Source organism: Podarcis gaigeae (assembly GCF_964106915.1).
Source record: "Podarcis gaigeae genome assembly, chromosome: 3".
In the NCBI taxonomy this organism is placed as follows: domain Eukaryota; kingdom Metazoa; phylum Chordata; class Lepidosauria; order Squamata; family Lacertidae; genus Podarcis; species Podarcis gaigeae.
This window is the reverse complement of record NC_139680.1, coordinates 88,312,936-88,330,932: the sequence shown is the minus strand read 5'-3', so window position 1 is coordinate 88,330,932 and position 17,997 is coordinate 88,312,936. Positions and strand designations below refer to the sequence as shown.

The 17,997-nt window shown below is 43.7% G+C and overlaps 1 protein-coding gene across 5 annotated transcripts in view; it reads right to left on the bottom strand.

The window, feature by feature from the left end:
• Nucleotides 1-432: 432 nt before the first annotated feature.
• PLB1 (phospholipase B1) overlaps nucleotides 433-17,997 on the bottom strand; it is a 111,951-nt gene continuing 94,386 nt past the window's right edge. For all 5 annotated transcript variants that reach the window (XM_083732156.1, XM_083732157.1, XM_083732158.1 and 2 more), the window contains 8 exons: nucleotides 17,157-17,237; nucleotides 16,071-16,136; nucleotides 14,344-14,438; nucleotides 12,962-13,043; nucleotides 10,593-10,691; nucleotides 8,197-8,292; nucleotides 3,134-3,208; nucleotides 433-1,147 (listed from right to left, as the gene is read on the bottom strand). In XM_083732156.1, coding sequence (XP_083588282.1) covers nucleotides 926-1,147; nucleotides 3,134-3,208; nucleotides 8,197-8,292; nucleotides 10,593-10,691; nucleotides 12,962-13,043; nucleotides 14,344-14,438; nucleotides 16,071-16,136; nucleotides 17,157-17,237 — 816 coding nt within the window. In that variant the 3' untranslated portion in view covers nucleotides 433-925. The remainder of the gene's footprint in view (nucleotides 1,148-3,133; nucleotides 3,209-8,196; nucleotides 8,293-10,592; nucleotides 10,692-12,961; nucleotides 13,044-14,343; nucleotides 14,439-16,070; nucleotides 16,137-17,156; nucleotides 17,238-17,997) is intronic.

The window sequence follows — 17,997 nt, the reverse complement described above, 5'->3', positions numbered from 1 at the left end:
GGGGTGGGGAGCCTGTGCAGAGAGCAAAAACCTAATCAAGGGGAGGGTTTTCAAATATGTATCAAGTAACCACACATGCCTTCATGGATGGCAGGATCTAGAATCATTCTAGATTAAAAAGCAGCATGTTGTGGACAAGCATGAACAATTCTGAGTTGAAGAAAAACTACATTTTTGGTGTGATAGAAGCAGATTACTGCACATGCAGCCTTAGAGCCTCAAGCTGGGCATGTGTTGATGCAATCCCATGTTTATGCTTAACACTGCACATATCTATTCAATCCATGCTCTCATCATATGAAAACAGACGTATTAATTGGCTTAACCTTTTTATCTTCCTCTTGGAAGCTAGCTCTCCTATATATTTTCTGTGAGAATTTAAACCTAAGAGATTCTTTCTCCGCCTATACAAATAAACTGGCAAAAGTTGGCTTCTTGAAAGGCTTTTATTTGGCTCAACTCTAAGAATTGATAGCTCTTCATTTGTAACACTGTTGATTATTGTATTCACTAAATGCTCCCAGATGCCATTTAAGAGGCCAGGATTAAGAGAGCAAACCTGACATTTGCGGATGAATCTTCAGTGGGAATGCAAAATGCACGGACCATTTAATCACCGTATAGAAGCATTCTTTATCTTGGCGTTTCCATTACAATAACAAATATCCTATTTAAAATCAGGGAAGGCCGATATATTTGGAACGCTCTCACTTTAATAAGCTCTCCCTATGTATCTCATCTTCTAAGCTCTGGTCTGCAAACAGTTACCATGATGTCTGAGCCGATATTTCTTCTCCCACTTTTAGATGGAAATTTTTTTGGTTTAAAAATAGTATGTGAAAAGCTGCTGCTAAGCTCCCATACTGCTTTCCTCGTGTTACTGGATGTAGATGGTGTGTTAGATCTCTTTGGTGCAGGTGAAAATTCAAAATGTTGTTACTTTCTCTCCAGTCGCTGTGTTTCCTGAATATGGGCGTTTGCTGGCTCTCTGAGTGGTGATCACCCAGGCAATGAGAGCTCCTGCCAAGATTCCCGCTGTTGCCGCCACAATCGCAGCCCAGTAGGGCACCTTGCCTCCATTGTTCTCTGCGTCGATCCCTGAACCCTGCGCTTTGCTGTTGCTTGAGGTGAAAAGAAAGGGATTTTCCTGCAGCAGAAAGGCACAGATTACAAAACAGTATTCAGTCCTTACACCACCTAAAGATGTAAGAGGGGACCCGCCCACCCATGAAGTACAGAAGCAACAAAATAATATTTTCCCATCTGCTGTAGCAGAAAGATTTAGCATCTTAACCTTTTCCTGAACTATAAACTAACATTTTCCCTTGAAGCCTCTGTGTTTGGCCTCCGGTGGATCAACACTGCTTTTAGCACATTTATTTTAAACCACCAACTGGGGGTATGCAACTCTAACAAACCCTGGTGAAATAAAACTTCTTTTTTTAAATAAAGAGGCTGAAAAGTTTAGGGATTAAATCCAGGTCAACATATTTTTTCCTAAATGCACCTACTATTTCCGTTTAATAAATTAAAACCATTTAGGAACAAGAGCTCTATTCTTCACCTGTCTTATAAATAACAGCAGCAGGGTTCAGGCTCATCCCACACTTGGAAAGCGTGGGTCCAAGTGATTTTCCGCTTGTTCTGCACCTTCTAGGCTTGGGTCTGAGTAGTTTTGCCCTTGGTCCCACCACTTTCTCCCTGGAAAAGTGGCTCTTTTGCAATAAATCGGAGCAAATGTTTGTCTGGAGAAAGCCCAACTGATGTTTGCTCCAATTCAGCGGGAAAGACTGAGTTTCCCCATGGGAAACTGACAGGGCAAGGACAAGTCCTCCCTCCTTCTTTTCACCCTTCTGGCCTGATTTGTGTTCTGCTTACAAGCAAAATCCATTGCAAGCTCTAATTATCATGAAGAAGAAGAGTTTGGATTTGATATCCCGCCTTTCACTCCCCTTCAGGAGTCTCAAAGTGGCTAACATTCTCCTTTCCCTTCCTCCCCCACAACAAACACTCTGTGAGATGAGTGGGGCTGAGAGACTTCAGAGAAGTGTGACTGGCCCAAGGTCACCCAGCAGCTGCATGTGGAGGACCGGAGACGCGAACCCGGTTTCCCAGATTACGTGACCACTACACCACACTGGCTCTCCACTCATGCTCTTCAATGCTTGGTATGGCTGGGAAAGAGCTGGGTCTGAAACCTTGGGTCCTGCTTCCGACCAGTGTCAACAATATTGAGTTAGAAAGACCAGTGGCACAATGAGGTAGCTCCCTATATTCCTACACACTTGCCCAGAGCTGGGTTAACCATTAAGCAAAATAAGAATGGGCTTAGGACATCAAGGGAAGAGGGGCACCACAGAATGTTTCCATTGCCAGATTTACCATGGACCATATGGCGCTAGCTCCCACAATAAATGAAAAAAGTACATACATATATATGTAATAATAATAATATAATAATAATAATTGAAATGATAAAATAGTAATAATAGAAATTAATAATACAGTATACAGTTACAGGTAGGTAGCTGTGTTGGTCTGCCGTAGTTGAAACAAAATAAAAAAAATCCTTCCAGTAGCACCTTAGAGACCAACTAAGTTTGTTATTGGTTTGAGCTTTCGTGTGCATGCACACAAAAGCTCATGCCGATAACAAACTTAGTTGGTCTCTAAGGTGCTGCTGGAAAGAATTTTTTTATTTTGTTAATAATATGCAGTTAATCATTGTTTATATTTTGAATTAGGTATATATGAGGGCACCAAAACACTTAGGGCCTCTAAAGGTCTTAATCTAGTCATTAGCATCATTAGCAGCAGCATCAGGACTGGTGCAATTCTGAATCCCAAAGAATCTCGCTTCATGTCCTGGGCTCTTGCCTCTTTTACTATCTAGTTCTGTTTGGGCAACCAGATTCCTTTCATGCTACATAAAGCCTATAATGGGGGGATGGCACATTTTAAGCCATTTAAAAGTTATTTCAGAAGGAATGCAACGAATCAAAAGTGAGAAGAGTTTATTTTGTTGTGGGGAAACCAGATATGGGATTGCATAGGCCCCATCTCTTGATTCAGGAGGGCTCTTCCTATCTTTGTGCTATGGGGCAAGACGTTTCTGCAGACCTTTGTTACTTACCGAGGTTGGGCACTTGAGTTTCGACCTATCATATGTGAAGTTATTGTATGACTGCTTATGATCAACTGGCTCCAGCTGAAAGAAAAAAGGACAAATAATTCGCCCCTGAATCGTAATTCTATATTTTCATGGGACTGGGTATGTTATAATACACCACAAGAACCACACTAATAAAATATCACCATTAAATTGCAGTGCTCAATCATTATACATACTGCATTATTATAGTATTGTATATATTACTGCTCTGTATTCTGCTATATTATACAATTATAGCTTGGAAAGTGTTCTTTTTACAGGTACAGAATAAGATTTTTTTAAAATATTAAGCACCCTGTCTTAAGGTCATGACAGGAGGCTATAAAAACCCTGCGGAAATGTAATCTATGTCTTAAGTTCCAATGCATAAAAGCAGCCTTTTATAGCTTCTATAGAGTTCATGGGAAGTGGCAAATTAATAGGATGAAATATCAAATGTATAGTGAAGGGCCTCAATACGTGGCAGCTAATGTAGTCCTCTGGAAGCGAATTTTATGCAGGTGAAACCTAATGGACTCAAGAGGGATGAGAAAAGATTAGATCTGTGCAACCTGATTCTCATTTCAATGGGATTTGCTTCCAGGCAAGGATTGCAGTGTTATTCCTAGCCTTTCAGAGCTGGCCAGAAATGTAGGGGTGTGCTGGCTGTTATCCAGAAGGTTATTCTGGATAGATCTGTAATCCAGAAGTTACACATTTATGCTGTGTGCAAGCCACAATGTTTGGACAGCCTGTCCAACAGGGTTGCGCTGTAAATGGGAGATTAAATTAACCATGCCAAGCACGGGGATATAGCCAGTTTTATCTGCCCTTTTTAGGGCGCAGTTCTAAGTTGCCTGAACACACAGAGTGCTGCTAAGAGTACTCCCAGGCACATAGGAAACGCATGCTGCAAGAACCCTAGTTGGGAGACCAGCTACCCACCCATCTATTTGCTTTTTCCTCTCCAAGAACCATTTAGCACGTTTTCATTGGAGCCTGTGGATTTGACTTGAAGCCTGACTGCACTGTAGTACTATAAGAAATTGCACAGCAGGGTAGAGTTTTTGCTCCTCCTCCAAGTTGCTCTATCTCCAGGATGGACAACCAGTGGTCCCTCAGATATTGTTGGACTCCAACTCCCATCAGCCCTTTCTAGCCCCATGGGTCAGAGATGATGAGAGTTGTAGTCCAGCAATGCCTGGAGGGCCCACCCAGGTTGCCCACCCTTGCTCTAGACCAATAGGTCTAGACCAGGGGTCTGCAACCTTTAAGACAAAAAGAGCCATTTGGACCCGTTTCCAAAGGAAAAAAAAAACTGGGAGCCGCAAAACTCATCATTATAAAAATAACTTTTTTGTCACTTTTTTATTATTTCTTTGTTTGACTCCTCAGAATTACTCCTCCTCATGGAAATAAACGTTAAATTAACACACCTTTTTGTGTGTTCTTCACTCCCCTTCAAAACAGTGACCAGCGTACATGCCCCTTACAATGTAGCGGGTGGGCGGGCAGGAAGGTGACGTCAGGACGGTGCATGACTAACGCACGCATCGCCCCCATGCGACGTCACAGCCAGTACAGCGCCCGCCACAGTGGGGAATGTCGGGGCGCACAATGCGCCTCCTCCCCTCGCTAGTATCCGCCCCGGAGCCGCGGCAAAGGTGTAAAAGAGCCACATGCGGCTCCAGAGCCGCGGGTTGCTGACCCCTGGTCTAGACTACTCAGTGATTTCTTAGGTGAACAGAGACTTGGTCACTTAAGGCAACACACATTCATACGGATTTCTTTGGAGGATTTACTGCACAGCATTGCATCAAGCAATTGTTGTTGCTCATTCCAGTGCATTTCCCTATCGCTTTCCATATTTAAAAAACCCACTTTTAAAAAAAGGTTTGTCGAGTGAGAGTGCCAAATCCACATTAATTGCACAACCTGAATTTTCCAGTATGTGATTTGATCCCACCTGCAAAATAGTGGCAGTTAGAAAGTGCCTTAGCTCAATAGTTCAGTACAGTTGTACCTTGGAAGTTGAACAGAATCCATTCCAGAAGTCCGTTTGACATCCAAAATGTTCAAAAACCAAAGCACGGCTTCTGATTGGCTGCAGGAAGCTCCTGCAACTAATCGGAAGCTGCAGAAGGCCCATTGGACATTTGGCTTCCAAAAATAGTTCACAAACTAGAACACTCTCTTCTGGGCTTGCGACATTCAGGAGCCAAAACGTTTGACTTCCAAGGTAAGACTGTATACAGTTCATGCTTTGTATAAAAAAACTGTCCACAGCCAACCCATGAGATCTCCAGACAGAACTGGGATGATTCCTGTTTGAAACTCTGGAGAGCTGCTTCCAGTCACTGTATAAAAATACCGAGCTAATATATTGAAACAAATGGACCAATATCCTTACTCAATATAAAGTAGCTTCCCAATTCAGATTTCCCTGCCTCTGCATCCATTAGATCACAGTAGGTCTCATCTTTATTTTGAACGTAGCTGAGCAAAGCAGACTGGCATGCACACCCTGTGTTTTTTTGGCACAGAGGACTCCTGCAGGCACAAACCCTTCCCAGGGGAGACAACATGGTACATTGACAGAGAACAGAACAGCTTAAAAATCCTGGGAAGGCCAGAAAAGTGGCTGGTAGGAGCAGCTGAGAATTCGCTGATTTGGCACCCTCCCTTTGCAGCCTTTGCTGGCAGGGTGATGGCAAGAATTCCACTGGAGACTCCAACATTCCCTGACCCAGAAAAACCTCAGGCGAGGAGGCAGATAAATTAAAAGCGCTCTCAGCTCTCATTCCTCTACTCCAGCAAAGAAAAAGGGTCCTTGCTAGTCTAGGAAAGTGAACCACACTGGTAAATCAAGAAAGTTAAAAAACAAGAACCCTGAAGCAGAAAGGAGATCAGAACTCTTCTGACCTAAGGCCAGAACTGTATGAGATTGCTAGTTGTGAGGCAATTCTAAAACCCAGGAACTACGAATATGACTTTGTTATTCCACATCTGGTGGGAAAACACACTCTGTTTCTGGTAGCGTGGCTTACTCAAAAAGCAAATATAAAACTCTGCTTATAGCTCTTTTGTAGCCCTGATCCTATTAGCATGGCTAATAGGCAGGGATGATGGGAGTTGTAGTTCAACATCTGGAAGGAACCAGTTTGGCAAAAGCCGAGGTGACATAGCAACCAGATTTGCTTGAAGGGCAATTTGGCCTCAAGTGCTGGTTAAAGAGGCCATGTACCATTCTCCTCCTGTTCAAGGCAACACTTTCCACCAGTCATGCCTGGAATGAAGCTTGCTGGAGAGTCATGACATTGCTCTTGCTATGGTCACCTGCTAGGCCATGTCTTAATTTTTTTTAAATGAGGGTAACGCTCAGGCCGCTCTTTTATAGGCAATGGAGGAAATAACTTGCCAGGGGCTATTAGTCTGTCATATGACATACCTAGACTAAGGTACTCTGGTCCCAAGTTGTTTGGGGTTTGTAGGAGAAAAACAGCACCGTTATTTCACCCCTAGGGACCATATAGGGATTTGTAACTTTGCAAAACCATTGCAACCATTCGGTTTAGCTTTATTGGATTTTGCCACCTAGTGGCAGGTAAGGAGAATGGGTGTCTTTCCTGAGACCACCTTCATCTGCAAAGCCCCACCTCCTAAGCTGCGTACGTATTTTGGAGTATTATGGGTGGCGGGGAGCTGTTTCTGAGTACCAGAAGAAACCGCAGCAAAAATCTCCAGGAAGTCATAGGAGCCTTAAAGGGCTTGGAGCAGGCTGGGTTATGATGTTGGATGTGAGTTTGGGCTGATTTCTGTCTCTCTTGAGTTCAGCATTGTAGAGCAGCGTTTCCCTAACTTGGTTCTCCAGTTGGTTTTGCACTACAACTCCCATCATCCCTGACCAATGGGTCCTGCTAGCTAGGGATGATGGGAGTTGTAGTCCAAAACCAGTTGGAGAGCCAAGTTTGGGAAACCCTGTTCTAGAATAATGTTTGTTATTGCTGCTATTGTTGTTGCAGTGGAGTAAGTGCCGAGGAGGCTGTAAGGTGTTGCCACCTCCTGGGGAGGCTGAGGGTAAACAACACCTGCCTCCCCCCAACCTGAAATAGGCCATGTTGGCTGGAGCTGGTGGCAGTAGCTGTTCAAAATGTCTGGAGGCACCAGGCTGGGGAAACCTCAGCTACACACTGTGCTTATTGTACAGTGTCCATCTATACAGCTGCTGTTACTGGGATTGCAGCAAGCACAGAAACATCTAACCAACCCTGGGATGGAACTGCTTCAGGTTCTAATAGGCTAGAACTCATAGGAAAACATGAAGAGGACTTCTAAGCATTACATCGTCTCAGCACCAACATTCTATTTGCAGGATTATGAATGGTGCCTTGAGACAAATCACACAGGAATGTGGGTCCTTATTGATGCAGCAACAGCGATAAGTGTTTTATATATGTTAAAGGATGAATGTGAGCCAAACAGCAGCCACCGAACTTGTTCCAAATAATAAACTGATTAGAAAATCATAATAATCTTTAAACTCTGCACAATCCTGCAAGCATGTGCAGAATGTATTCCGTTATCAGTCAGTAACTACAGCTAGTTGCCATTTCTAGGATAGAGGAGAAATTAATCCAGACCGTTTTTTAAAGCAAACTGCTGCCCTTGGAGGTTCTGGGACCTTTTTGGTTCCACAAAATGTGGACAAAAAATGCATTGTATGGGAAAATGCATTGAGGAAAATACACAAATGCCTATTTTAGGAAGGAAAATGCATGCAAGTGTGGCTGGGGCAACTCAGCCAGATGAGCGGGGTATAAATAATAAAATTATTATTGTTGTTATTACAAAATGTGCATAATTTGCACACAGTTTTTCCATGTGTGTTTTTAAATCTTTAGTAAAACAGGACAGAATGGACTTATGACTATGAGCCTGTGTGAAACTGATAGGGAAAGTAAATAGGCTGTTCATCCATCCACACCCCCCTATATGAGGTTTCTGTATCACCAAGTATGTTTGAATTCATACAACCATCCTCTTACCATATTATTCCAGAGTGCTATGGCCATCTCTGCATGGCCTCTCTCCGAGAAATGAAAGCAGTCCACTGCAAAGAAGCTCAGGTCTGGCTTCCCGTCCTGTGATTTAGTACAAAATACAATTATTAATCTTCAGAATAGATTTTATCACTCACTAGTCAGGCTCTGGCATTTCACGTGTATTTTTTTGGCCCATTGTCTCCTGGCGCTGAGCCAATCAACAGTCAAATCCTGTCTCTCAAAAGAAGTCACATGGTTTGTTTTTGTGTTTAATACACTCCTGCAGCAACCACCAGCTAGGTATAGATTTTTTTTTTTTTTGGCATAATGTGTAAAAATCGACTAAGTCAACTATTGACAGGGATGTCAGTACATGCTTTCTACAACTTTAAATGCTGTTAGATTGAAAAGGCAGTAAAATAAGCCTTTTTCCAAGTGGTATTTATGATAAATGGTTACTTTTATGCCTCGTATAAGCAGCAATCAGCAATATCAACGGAGCATCTCGCCTCCAGGTCCTTTCAACATACTGATGTCTTTGGGAGGAGGACACAGTGACTCTGATGCAAGGACATAATTCTCCAACCTGCAACTAAGCTATTTGTTTCAGTGAATGGGCATAATCCTTTGTTTCAAACAGGGAGGCCTGCAAAAGCAGTAATTACATGGACCGAGTGCACTGTGACATACACAGAGTTCTAGACTGGAGAGCGAAGGAGCCTCTTCCTTAGAATGGGAAACATTATCAAATGATATTATAGATTTTTTGGAAGCACAAGCCATAGTGGTTAGTTCACACATACATGTGACCAAAGAAGAGATGAAGAGAAGACATCTATACATAAATGAAAAGATGGGGAGACTTCAAGGGTGTATAGAAACCAGTTTAGTAGGGCTTAGTCCATAGTTTCTTCTGCAGGAGAAGCTAAACCAGTTTCTTCAGACAAACTGCTTAGATAGTCTTATATGCTTCTTCAGAAGTGGACTCTGATGGTGGACTCCAGTCTACAGAAGCTTATACAGTAAATATAGTAATATTTATTGGGCCACACGACTCTTCATTGTTTTATCTGGTTAAGTAGCCTTGGGCCCCAATAAACTGGTGTGTGTGCACTTTTGAAATCTCCTTTCCCCCTTCATCTCTCAATGCCTGCAGCCTCGAGTGAAGACTAGCATGCAAAATGGTGTGCAGAATCACAGATTAATCACCAAAGCAGTGCTTCATAACATTTGCTGTCTCCTCAAATTTTAGAGGCCATTCACATTTTCAGCTCTGATTCATCGGTTGATAGATTGTGCGGCGATGAGATGTTGAGATAGAGATGCATACAGGAAGCAGTCCTAAGACAATGTCAGTGCTGCAACAATTTCAAAAAGTTACTTTCGATACGTGCCCACCTATCATTTCTCTGGACTTGGCACCAACCTTTTACAAAGGTCTCCTTTCCCTTTCCCCCTAAAGGCCTTTTCTGTTTTGAACAATTAGAGCAGGGATCAGCAAACTTTTTCAGCAGGGGAACGGTCCACTGTCCCTCAGACCATGTGGGGGGCCAGACTATCTTTTAAAAAAATAAAATAAATGAATTCCTATGCCCCACAAATAACCCAGAGATGCATTTTGAGTAAAAGGACACATTCCTGGACCATCTGCGGGCTGGATTTAGAAGGTGATTGGGCTAGATCCAGCCCCCAGACCTTAGTTTGCCTACCCATGAATTAGAGGAATGATTTATTTGTTTCTGCTTGCCTGCCTGATTTGTGTGAATAGTCAGATGTGGACATGTGGCATGTATCATATCAGTTATATGTGAAGAAGAGAAGAAGAGTTTGGATTTGATATCCCACTTTATCACCACCCGAAGGAGTCTCAAAGCGGCTAACATTCTCCTTTCCCTTCCTCCCCCACAACAAACACTCTGTGAGGTGAGTGGGGCTGAGAGACTTCAGAGAAGTGTGACTAGCCCAAGGTCACCCAGCAGCTGCAGGTGGAGGACCGGAGACACGAACCCGGTTCCCCAGATTACGAGTCTATCGCTCTTAACCACTACACCACACTGGCTCTCTCTCTTGTGAGTGACAAATGGCCTTTAGACACTCTGGGGTCTGGTGCCAGTTCTTGAATGCATTTTGAAAACCAGAAGTGGTCCAATTCATTTATTGATATATGTTCTGGGGGCCTGTAATCCTATCACCAGTATTGGCTCCCAATTGCCTCTAGGATGGTACACAGAGCCAGGATGGTGGGAACTGACTGTTCTATCTGTCTGTCTATTTTTCAGTCTCCCTTGCAACGCTACATGGTTGTAAGGATGATGAAATCCTCAGCCTGTATATCTTGTCATCTAGAACAAATCCTGGAACACTGATTTGAATGCTGCAGGTAGCAAATGGTGACTCACACTGTCTAGTGGCATGATGGTGTTTCGGAAAAATGGCTGCACAACAACGGCAAAATCCTCCCGTTCCGCATAGCTGTTGACCATCTTTGCGCTTCTCTCCTGTTTGGGAAGTACACAACGGCAAGGTTAGCATTGACATGTGGACTCCCTTAGCTCTTTGCCCTCCAGTATACAAGTACTGACTCAGACCAGACGGACTAAAAGGGACGAGTGCAGGGGTGGTGTCACAGGAGAAGAAGCGACAAAGTACAGTAAAAGTACAGTAAGGGCAACACAGCTACCCCGTTAAAGGTCATTGTGGAAGTCACACTAGCTGAACTTATGTCCTGAGACAGTCAGATGGCAGGAATACCCGCTTCACAGAGCTTTTGCAAGGATAAAGAAAAAAGGAGATACAGTGGTACCTCGGGTTACATACGCTTCAGGTTACAGACTCCTCTAACCCAGAAATAGTACCTCAAGTTAAGAACTTTGCTTCAGGATGAGAACAGAAATTGTGCTCCGGCAGCGTGGCAGCAGCAGGAGGCCCCATTAGCTAAAGTGGTGTCTCAGGTTAAGAACAGTTTCAGGTTAAGAACGGACCTCTGGAACGAATTAAGTATTTAACCCGAGGTACCACCTCGGGTTAAATTAAGTATTTAACCCGAGGACCCTTACAAATTATAGGGTAGGCTTAGAAACCAAACTTGCTATTATCGCCACCATTTCTCAAATCTCTATACTGATTCCCAGCAAGCCTCCTGAAGGAAATTAAGGCTATCAATGGCTATCAGCCACAATGACTATGTACTCCCCCCCCCCCCACACATTGTCAGTATGAGTCTGAAATACTCCTGGAAATTACAAGGGAGGGGAGTGATGTTGCACCCAGGTCCTGTTTTCAGGCTTCCCACAGGGATCTGGTTCACCACTGTAAGAACAGGATACTGAACTAGATAGGCCTTTTTGATTGAGCAGACTCTGTTATGTTCTTAATTTACAACAAAAAAAAATCATTAAAATAATAAAGCTATCCTTATAAAACTACAAAACTGCAGCACTGTCAACGAGTAAAACAATCAAGAGAAATTAGTTGGCAGGGAGTAAAGCTGCTCCAGTTCAGCTCAGGAGCTGTCTCCAGCTGTAACCAGGAATGCCAGATGGCTCCCAAGAAAGAACTGCCCAGAAAAGAACTCCTAAAAATGGAAAAGCAGAGAGGCTGAGGCTGAGTTTCCCCGAGCAGGGATTCCCATTAGGAGGGCATGAGCATCAAGAAGGCTAAAAGACTTCACTGCTTCCCACTGTGCCTCAGACAGGGGGACGGGGGACGGGACACATAACAGATAAACACACAACACAAATAAATACATAAGACAGAAGAGGTGAAGAAGAGGCAAGGATGAGTCACTGAGCTCCAGGCACAACGTGAAATGCAAGAGAGTGGATTTATGTGGGAAAACAGATGACATCACCAATGCCAGCTGAAACAAGCAATCACTCTCAGGTACTCTCAGCACCAAATCAAGGCAACAAAATGTGGCAGCACGGAGCCTTCCTCTTCAGGGTTCCAGTCAGCTTTGTCATTTTCTCAGGGGAGGCTGGTCTGTTAGGCCCCACCAACTCTCAGCCTGCCTTCAGGCAGCCCACCACCGGTCCTGCCTTCTCCCTTGCATCTAGTCCAGGGAGTGGCATTTCCTGCCAGTTCCCTCCTCTTTCATCTTCCTGTTGCCCTTGTAAAAAAGAAACCTCTACAGGGAGGAGGACAGAACAAAACTAGTTGGCTCGGCCTGTCGTTGACCCTGGCTCCACCTACTGATGGTCTCCCTCCTTTCTGCCCTACTAGTTCCCTTGGGCATCAGTCAACCACTGCATTTTCCGCTCCACCCAACCTCAAATACCCAGCCAACATTCTGTAGCATCTGAACACACTTGGTCCTCATTGGGCTGTTTCAGGTTCCTTCCCTTGGAGTGTGTGTGTGTGTAGTTCTGCAGACCTTGGGGTTTCTCCAAGCCTGCTGACACTTTTTTTTCCTTGTGGATGATGCTGCTTTAGGTACATATGGATCCACACTCAGAGAATGAGTCCACTATTAATATGTAGGCTTAACATCTACAGGAGGGGTGCAAGGATCTTGAGTGGGAGTCAGCTAAGGAGTCTCGTCAGTGGAAGCTCTGCACAGAGATTGCTATTTGTGCACTGGTGCTTCCCTCGCTCTCCCAAAATTGGGTTGGGGGTGGGTTAGAAGAAACCTCTGGAAAAGTGGGGAGGGGGGAGAGGAGGGATCGTTCTGTCCGGCAAGCCAAAATGCTTGAGCTGGCAGAATGATCAGAAGAGCATGATGTTAAATTCCTCCCCTTGAAATCAGTAAGAAAGGAAGTGCTTGCTTTACCTGAAAATCTCTGTTAATTCTTTTCATTTCCTGTAGTTCAGGGGAGTTTTCCTGGGGGTTAAGAAAACACGGGCAAAGGCTCCTGAAAGAGAGGGATGCTAAAATAAACACAGATCCTAGATAGCACTGATCCTAGTCCAACCCCCTGCAATAGTGCAGGTAACAAAATGGTTTGATTTAAAATAGCTTAGAAAGAATGTACAGTATTAGATTAGGGCTTGGGAAACTCCAAATGTTGTTGGACTATGATTCCCATCATCCCTGACCATTGGCCATACTGGCTGTGGATACCAAAAGGAACTAGAGTCCAACAACATCTGGAGACCCATGGGTTCACCACCCTTGTGATTATGTTTGTGGAACCAAAGAATACAAAAGCCTATGCCTTGGATTTTAAAAATACATTTCTTCCATGGCCTAATAACGGACACATCAGAATAATGTGCTTAAGTCTGTGGTCCTATATATGTGCATACACACATGTGCACATGGGTTACTCAAAATAATTCTGGGAGCTGTAGTTTGCTAAGGGTGCTGGGAATTGTAGCTCTCAGGCATAAGCTACAGTTTCCAGGATTCTTTCTCAAAGGCTGCTAAGGTGTCGTATAAATGTGCTTTAGATATATGATGTCAATGTGGCCTTAGGTTCTAATCGCACTGCTGCCCGGGACTTCTGCCTCGCTTGTTGGTTTACAGAAACCTCCTGCAGCCTGGAGCCCTCTAGAATTTTTGGACTGCAGCCCTAGCTAGCATTGGCCATGATGGTAGGGGCTGATGGAAATTGTAGCCCAAAACATCTGGAGGGCACCAAGTTGGGGAAGGCTGGCCTAGAGGCATGGTTCTTATTTGGGATATAAGAACTCCTGGATTCAACAGTTTGGACCTTTGGATTCTGGTGTTCCAAACCCTCTTTATAGTTGGGTAGACAATGACACTGGCCAGATGGGAAAGACACCCACACTTCCATACAGTGGAAAGGGATTTTTGTGACATGTTTAGCACACACAAATGGACTCCAGGTTAACACACGTCTCAAATTGGCTTAACACAAGAGATCCAGCATCAGCCAGACTTTGTGAATCACTGTCTACCTTGTTATAAATATCTGTACAGAAAACAAGAAGCCCAAAGCTACTCTCTTAAATGGCTGCAGCTCTAATGGAAATCAATGAAGATTGCTCTCATGTGAGTAAAGGGAAAAACCAGACCCAGTATCCTCATTATAATTAGAGCATCTGCTGCCTCACAGCTCCCAGGTCCAATAGCATCTTGCAGGGAACAGGTTTTTTAAGCTCTTTGCGGTTGCTTTATGAATAACAAAAGTATAGATCGGCCCTAAAAATAGCATACAATACAGATTGCTGTGCGATCCGCTCACTTACGCCCCTGAAAGAACACATCCGGATGCTTCCCTTTCTATCTGACGCAGTCCAGTGAGTTCCATTATCTCCACCATGTTGACAAAAGCCCGAGGGAGCTGCAGGGATTACAGTAACCAGGTATATTGATGCACAGAGCACAAGGCAGAGCAAACAGCAACACAGAGAGGTTATGCACAGATCAGTAGTCGTGTGAGCATCTGGTTTTCATGCAATAGGAAAGGAAATGTACAGAGGGCCAGTGGCAATGAACGGAAAATATTATGTCGGTGCGATAAATAAATAAAATAAAAAATGAATAAAATACTCAGGAGACTCTGGGCCACCAATTTCAATAACTAGCTGAGGATACTTAGCCAGTGGAGGCTTTTCATTTGGGCAATGGGGCATTGCTGTGTCACTTCATCCTGCCCTCAGCCAGCCCCCACATGCCCTGTCTGCTTACTCACAACTAGTTCAGGGGGGTGGGACTGCCTGGCAGCTTCCTTCCCCTTAGCCTCAGTGTTGCCCTTGTAGAACTCAGCACAAAGGAGGGTGGGGAGGGGTGACAAAAGTAGAATTAGCTGCCTCTGCTTGCATTGGCACTAGTTCCACCTTCTTCCCTCCCAGCCCCCACAGGTCCAAATGGTTTTGTTTCTTTCATTCTACCTTTCCCCTTTCATTCGTTTTATCTTCATCCTTCATCTCAATAAAGCTTCATCATTTGAGAGCCAGGGTTTGACTGCATACTTGTGGCAACCCACAGGTCTTTATTTCAAACTTTGACACTACATATTGTGTCCGAGGCAATGTAAGGGGAAAACAGAGCAACTTCACTTTGTAGCAACTTACGGTTACGCTGGGAGTTGCCCACCCCCGACTGAAAATTAATCGGTGATTTTGCTCAGCATGAACCAACCTGGACTGTGCAATCATCACCTGAAACTCTTTTTCGTGCGCCCCTTCCATGAAAAGTCCAGAAGGCGCCATGGAGCAGCTCCCCATTTGTGGAATGCTCTACCCAGGGAGGCCTGCCTGGCACCTTCACTGCCTATCTTTATGCGCCAGGCAAAAACTTTCCCTTATAACCAGGCCTTTAACCATTAACTACATATGGCTTTTTAGAAGTGGGTGAGATGTTTTTAATGTGTTGCTTTTCCTCCTTGGTATTAAAGTATCTACATGGGGTGGGGAGGTTGTTTACTTATAAGTTGCTTTGGGTTGTCCAGGGCAAAATAAAGTGACTAACAAATTTAAGAAAGGAAGGAAGGAAGGAAGGAAGGAAGGAAGGAAGGAATTGGGAGTGTTGCAGACACTAGGCAAGCTCATTATCATGTTTTATCCACCCATCTCCTTTCCTCCTCTGCTGCACAAATATCCTTAAGTCAGAGCAAATAAAGAATTGGGGAGGCTGGACAGTACATCCATAAGCACGGTAGACAAAGCTGCTGCCTGATGTTGAGGCAGCAGCATCATTCTGCTGCAGAGGGCTTTAGGGGCTAGCTTCACGTTGAGAAAAGTGAAGAAAACCTTATAAAATGCAACCACGTTCGCCATAGTAGAATCTCACCGCTTTCCTGGTCATTAGCTATCAAGGTCATTGGATTACCCTTCAAATATGACTGCACCAGTGCCAGCTATCTGAAAGAAGGTCCTGAATGAAACATGATCATGGAAACTCTGCGAGGGGTGAGAAATGTTTAAGTGCAGTTGCCAAGAACTCAGCCTTCTAGAGTGTCTTAAAGTCTTACCTCCTTGTAAAGGATATCAAGGGTGTCCTGGAGGTGTTCAACATATCTGTCCACTGAATAGGTCTCCTGAAGAAAATGAAACACTCAATTATCCATTTTCAGTATTGCATGAAAAGTTGCAGATAAATCCATCCCCACACACCCAAAACCTATGGAATAGCTTGACTTGAAGGAGACTGATATGAGGATATAATTTGCGCTAGCAAAGTATTGATATATTTGGAAGGAAGTATTGCAGAATTGTTTCCCAGCTGCAGCATGCATTTGACTTACTCAGCACACATGGCGTTTGGACGAGATTCTTAAATTACCAGTCCAGCTGAATTAAAAGCAAACAACTGATGCCTGAATCAGTTAATCAGGAAGAGCTGGATTGGGAGAGCCGGTTTCGATTCTCTGCGTCCAAACACTGGATGTAGACATAATTCAAGAGCTGAAATCAAGCCCACTATTTGCAACAAGATTCAAAATGCAGCTTCAAAACTTTCATCCAGAAATGTGATTATTATTTTTTTAAAAAAAAGGGGGAATCACTCAGAATTTTGAATTCAAGTTCATAATCTTGAATGTTATAATTGGAATTCATATTGGGGAATTCATAAATGGGGAAGGGGGCCTTTTATAGTGGCACAACATTGTGAGGGCATAATGGTGTACTGGTTTCACTCATTTTTATTGATGTCACAAGTAAACTTAATTCAGAATGGGACTGAGTCTTTCAAAAAATTGAATAGAATTCTCAGAAAAGACTGGTATTCCCTCCTCCTCCAAATCTACCTCACTATGTCCCAACTCCCAATAAAAAAATGTGTCTCCAGAAGTATTTTGTATTTCCAAAATACTCCATTACTGAGAACTATAGTTTTAATACTTATTAGCTCGGCACATGGATTATTATTATTATTCCCCCAATGGCTGGCTTAGTTGTTTTCCATTTGGATGGCAATCCTCTTTTTTGGAAGGTCACTAGAGCCAATCACCACCTTTGAGGACTGGGGCTGCAATCAGGACAAAAATGCTCATTTCAAATAAAAAGTGACAGGAAATACTATCGTTTTCAAACCAAGCCAGCTACAGCTTTCATACCTTGTCTAAGCAATAGTTACAAAGGTCATTGCCTCCAATGAAAATGGTGACTAGCTTCCAGTCCTCCTGATAGTTGATGCTCTGGTGAGAAACAAAAATCAGAGTAGTTCACGGATGTTCAGAGGAGCAAAGAGAGTAATGAGTAATGTGACTGGCTCAGGATCCCATCGATTCCACTCTCCGGAACTGCTGGAATCGTCTCCCTGCTCACCTGCTGCGGAATTTTTACAGACATTGCTTGGGGCTGAAGAAAGTGAAGCCAAAGCACGTACACACTCAGTCCATCTCCATGGGAAAAGGCCTTTTGAGAGTAAATTCACAATCCCATATTTCTCATGTCACACATAGCAATTGCAATGGCATGCTATCCACATTGTTTGAAATGCCACCATGCCTATGCTGTCTTTGTGACAGCTTTTTTCAAGGGCATGAAAGTATTGCATGCCCAACGGAGGGTATTAGGTATTTGAGCTGAACTTGTTGCATGATCATTACCACATGAAAGGGTTTGTCTAATGGGACAGATACTAGAGAATAGCAGCAATGTCTCTCTTCCTCCCCCCTCTTTCTTTCTCTCTCTCTCTCTCTCTCTCTCTCTCTCTCACACACACACACACACACACACAGTCCCCCTTTGCTGTCTGAAATCCAAAGTCTTTCATTGGTGGGTCAGACTGAATAACAGAGAGTAGAGAGAGAGAGAGAGAGAGAGAGAGAGAGAGAGAGAGAGAGAGAAGGCATAAAAGCCAGGGGAGAAATTGGCAGCTGCCCTGGAGTGTGATCATCTAAGCTGCATCTGGGCTTCTGTGACACAGGAGGCTTTCTATTCCTAATGGACTTT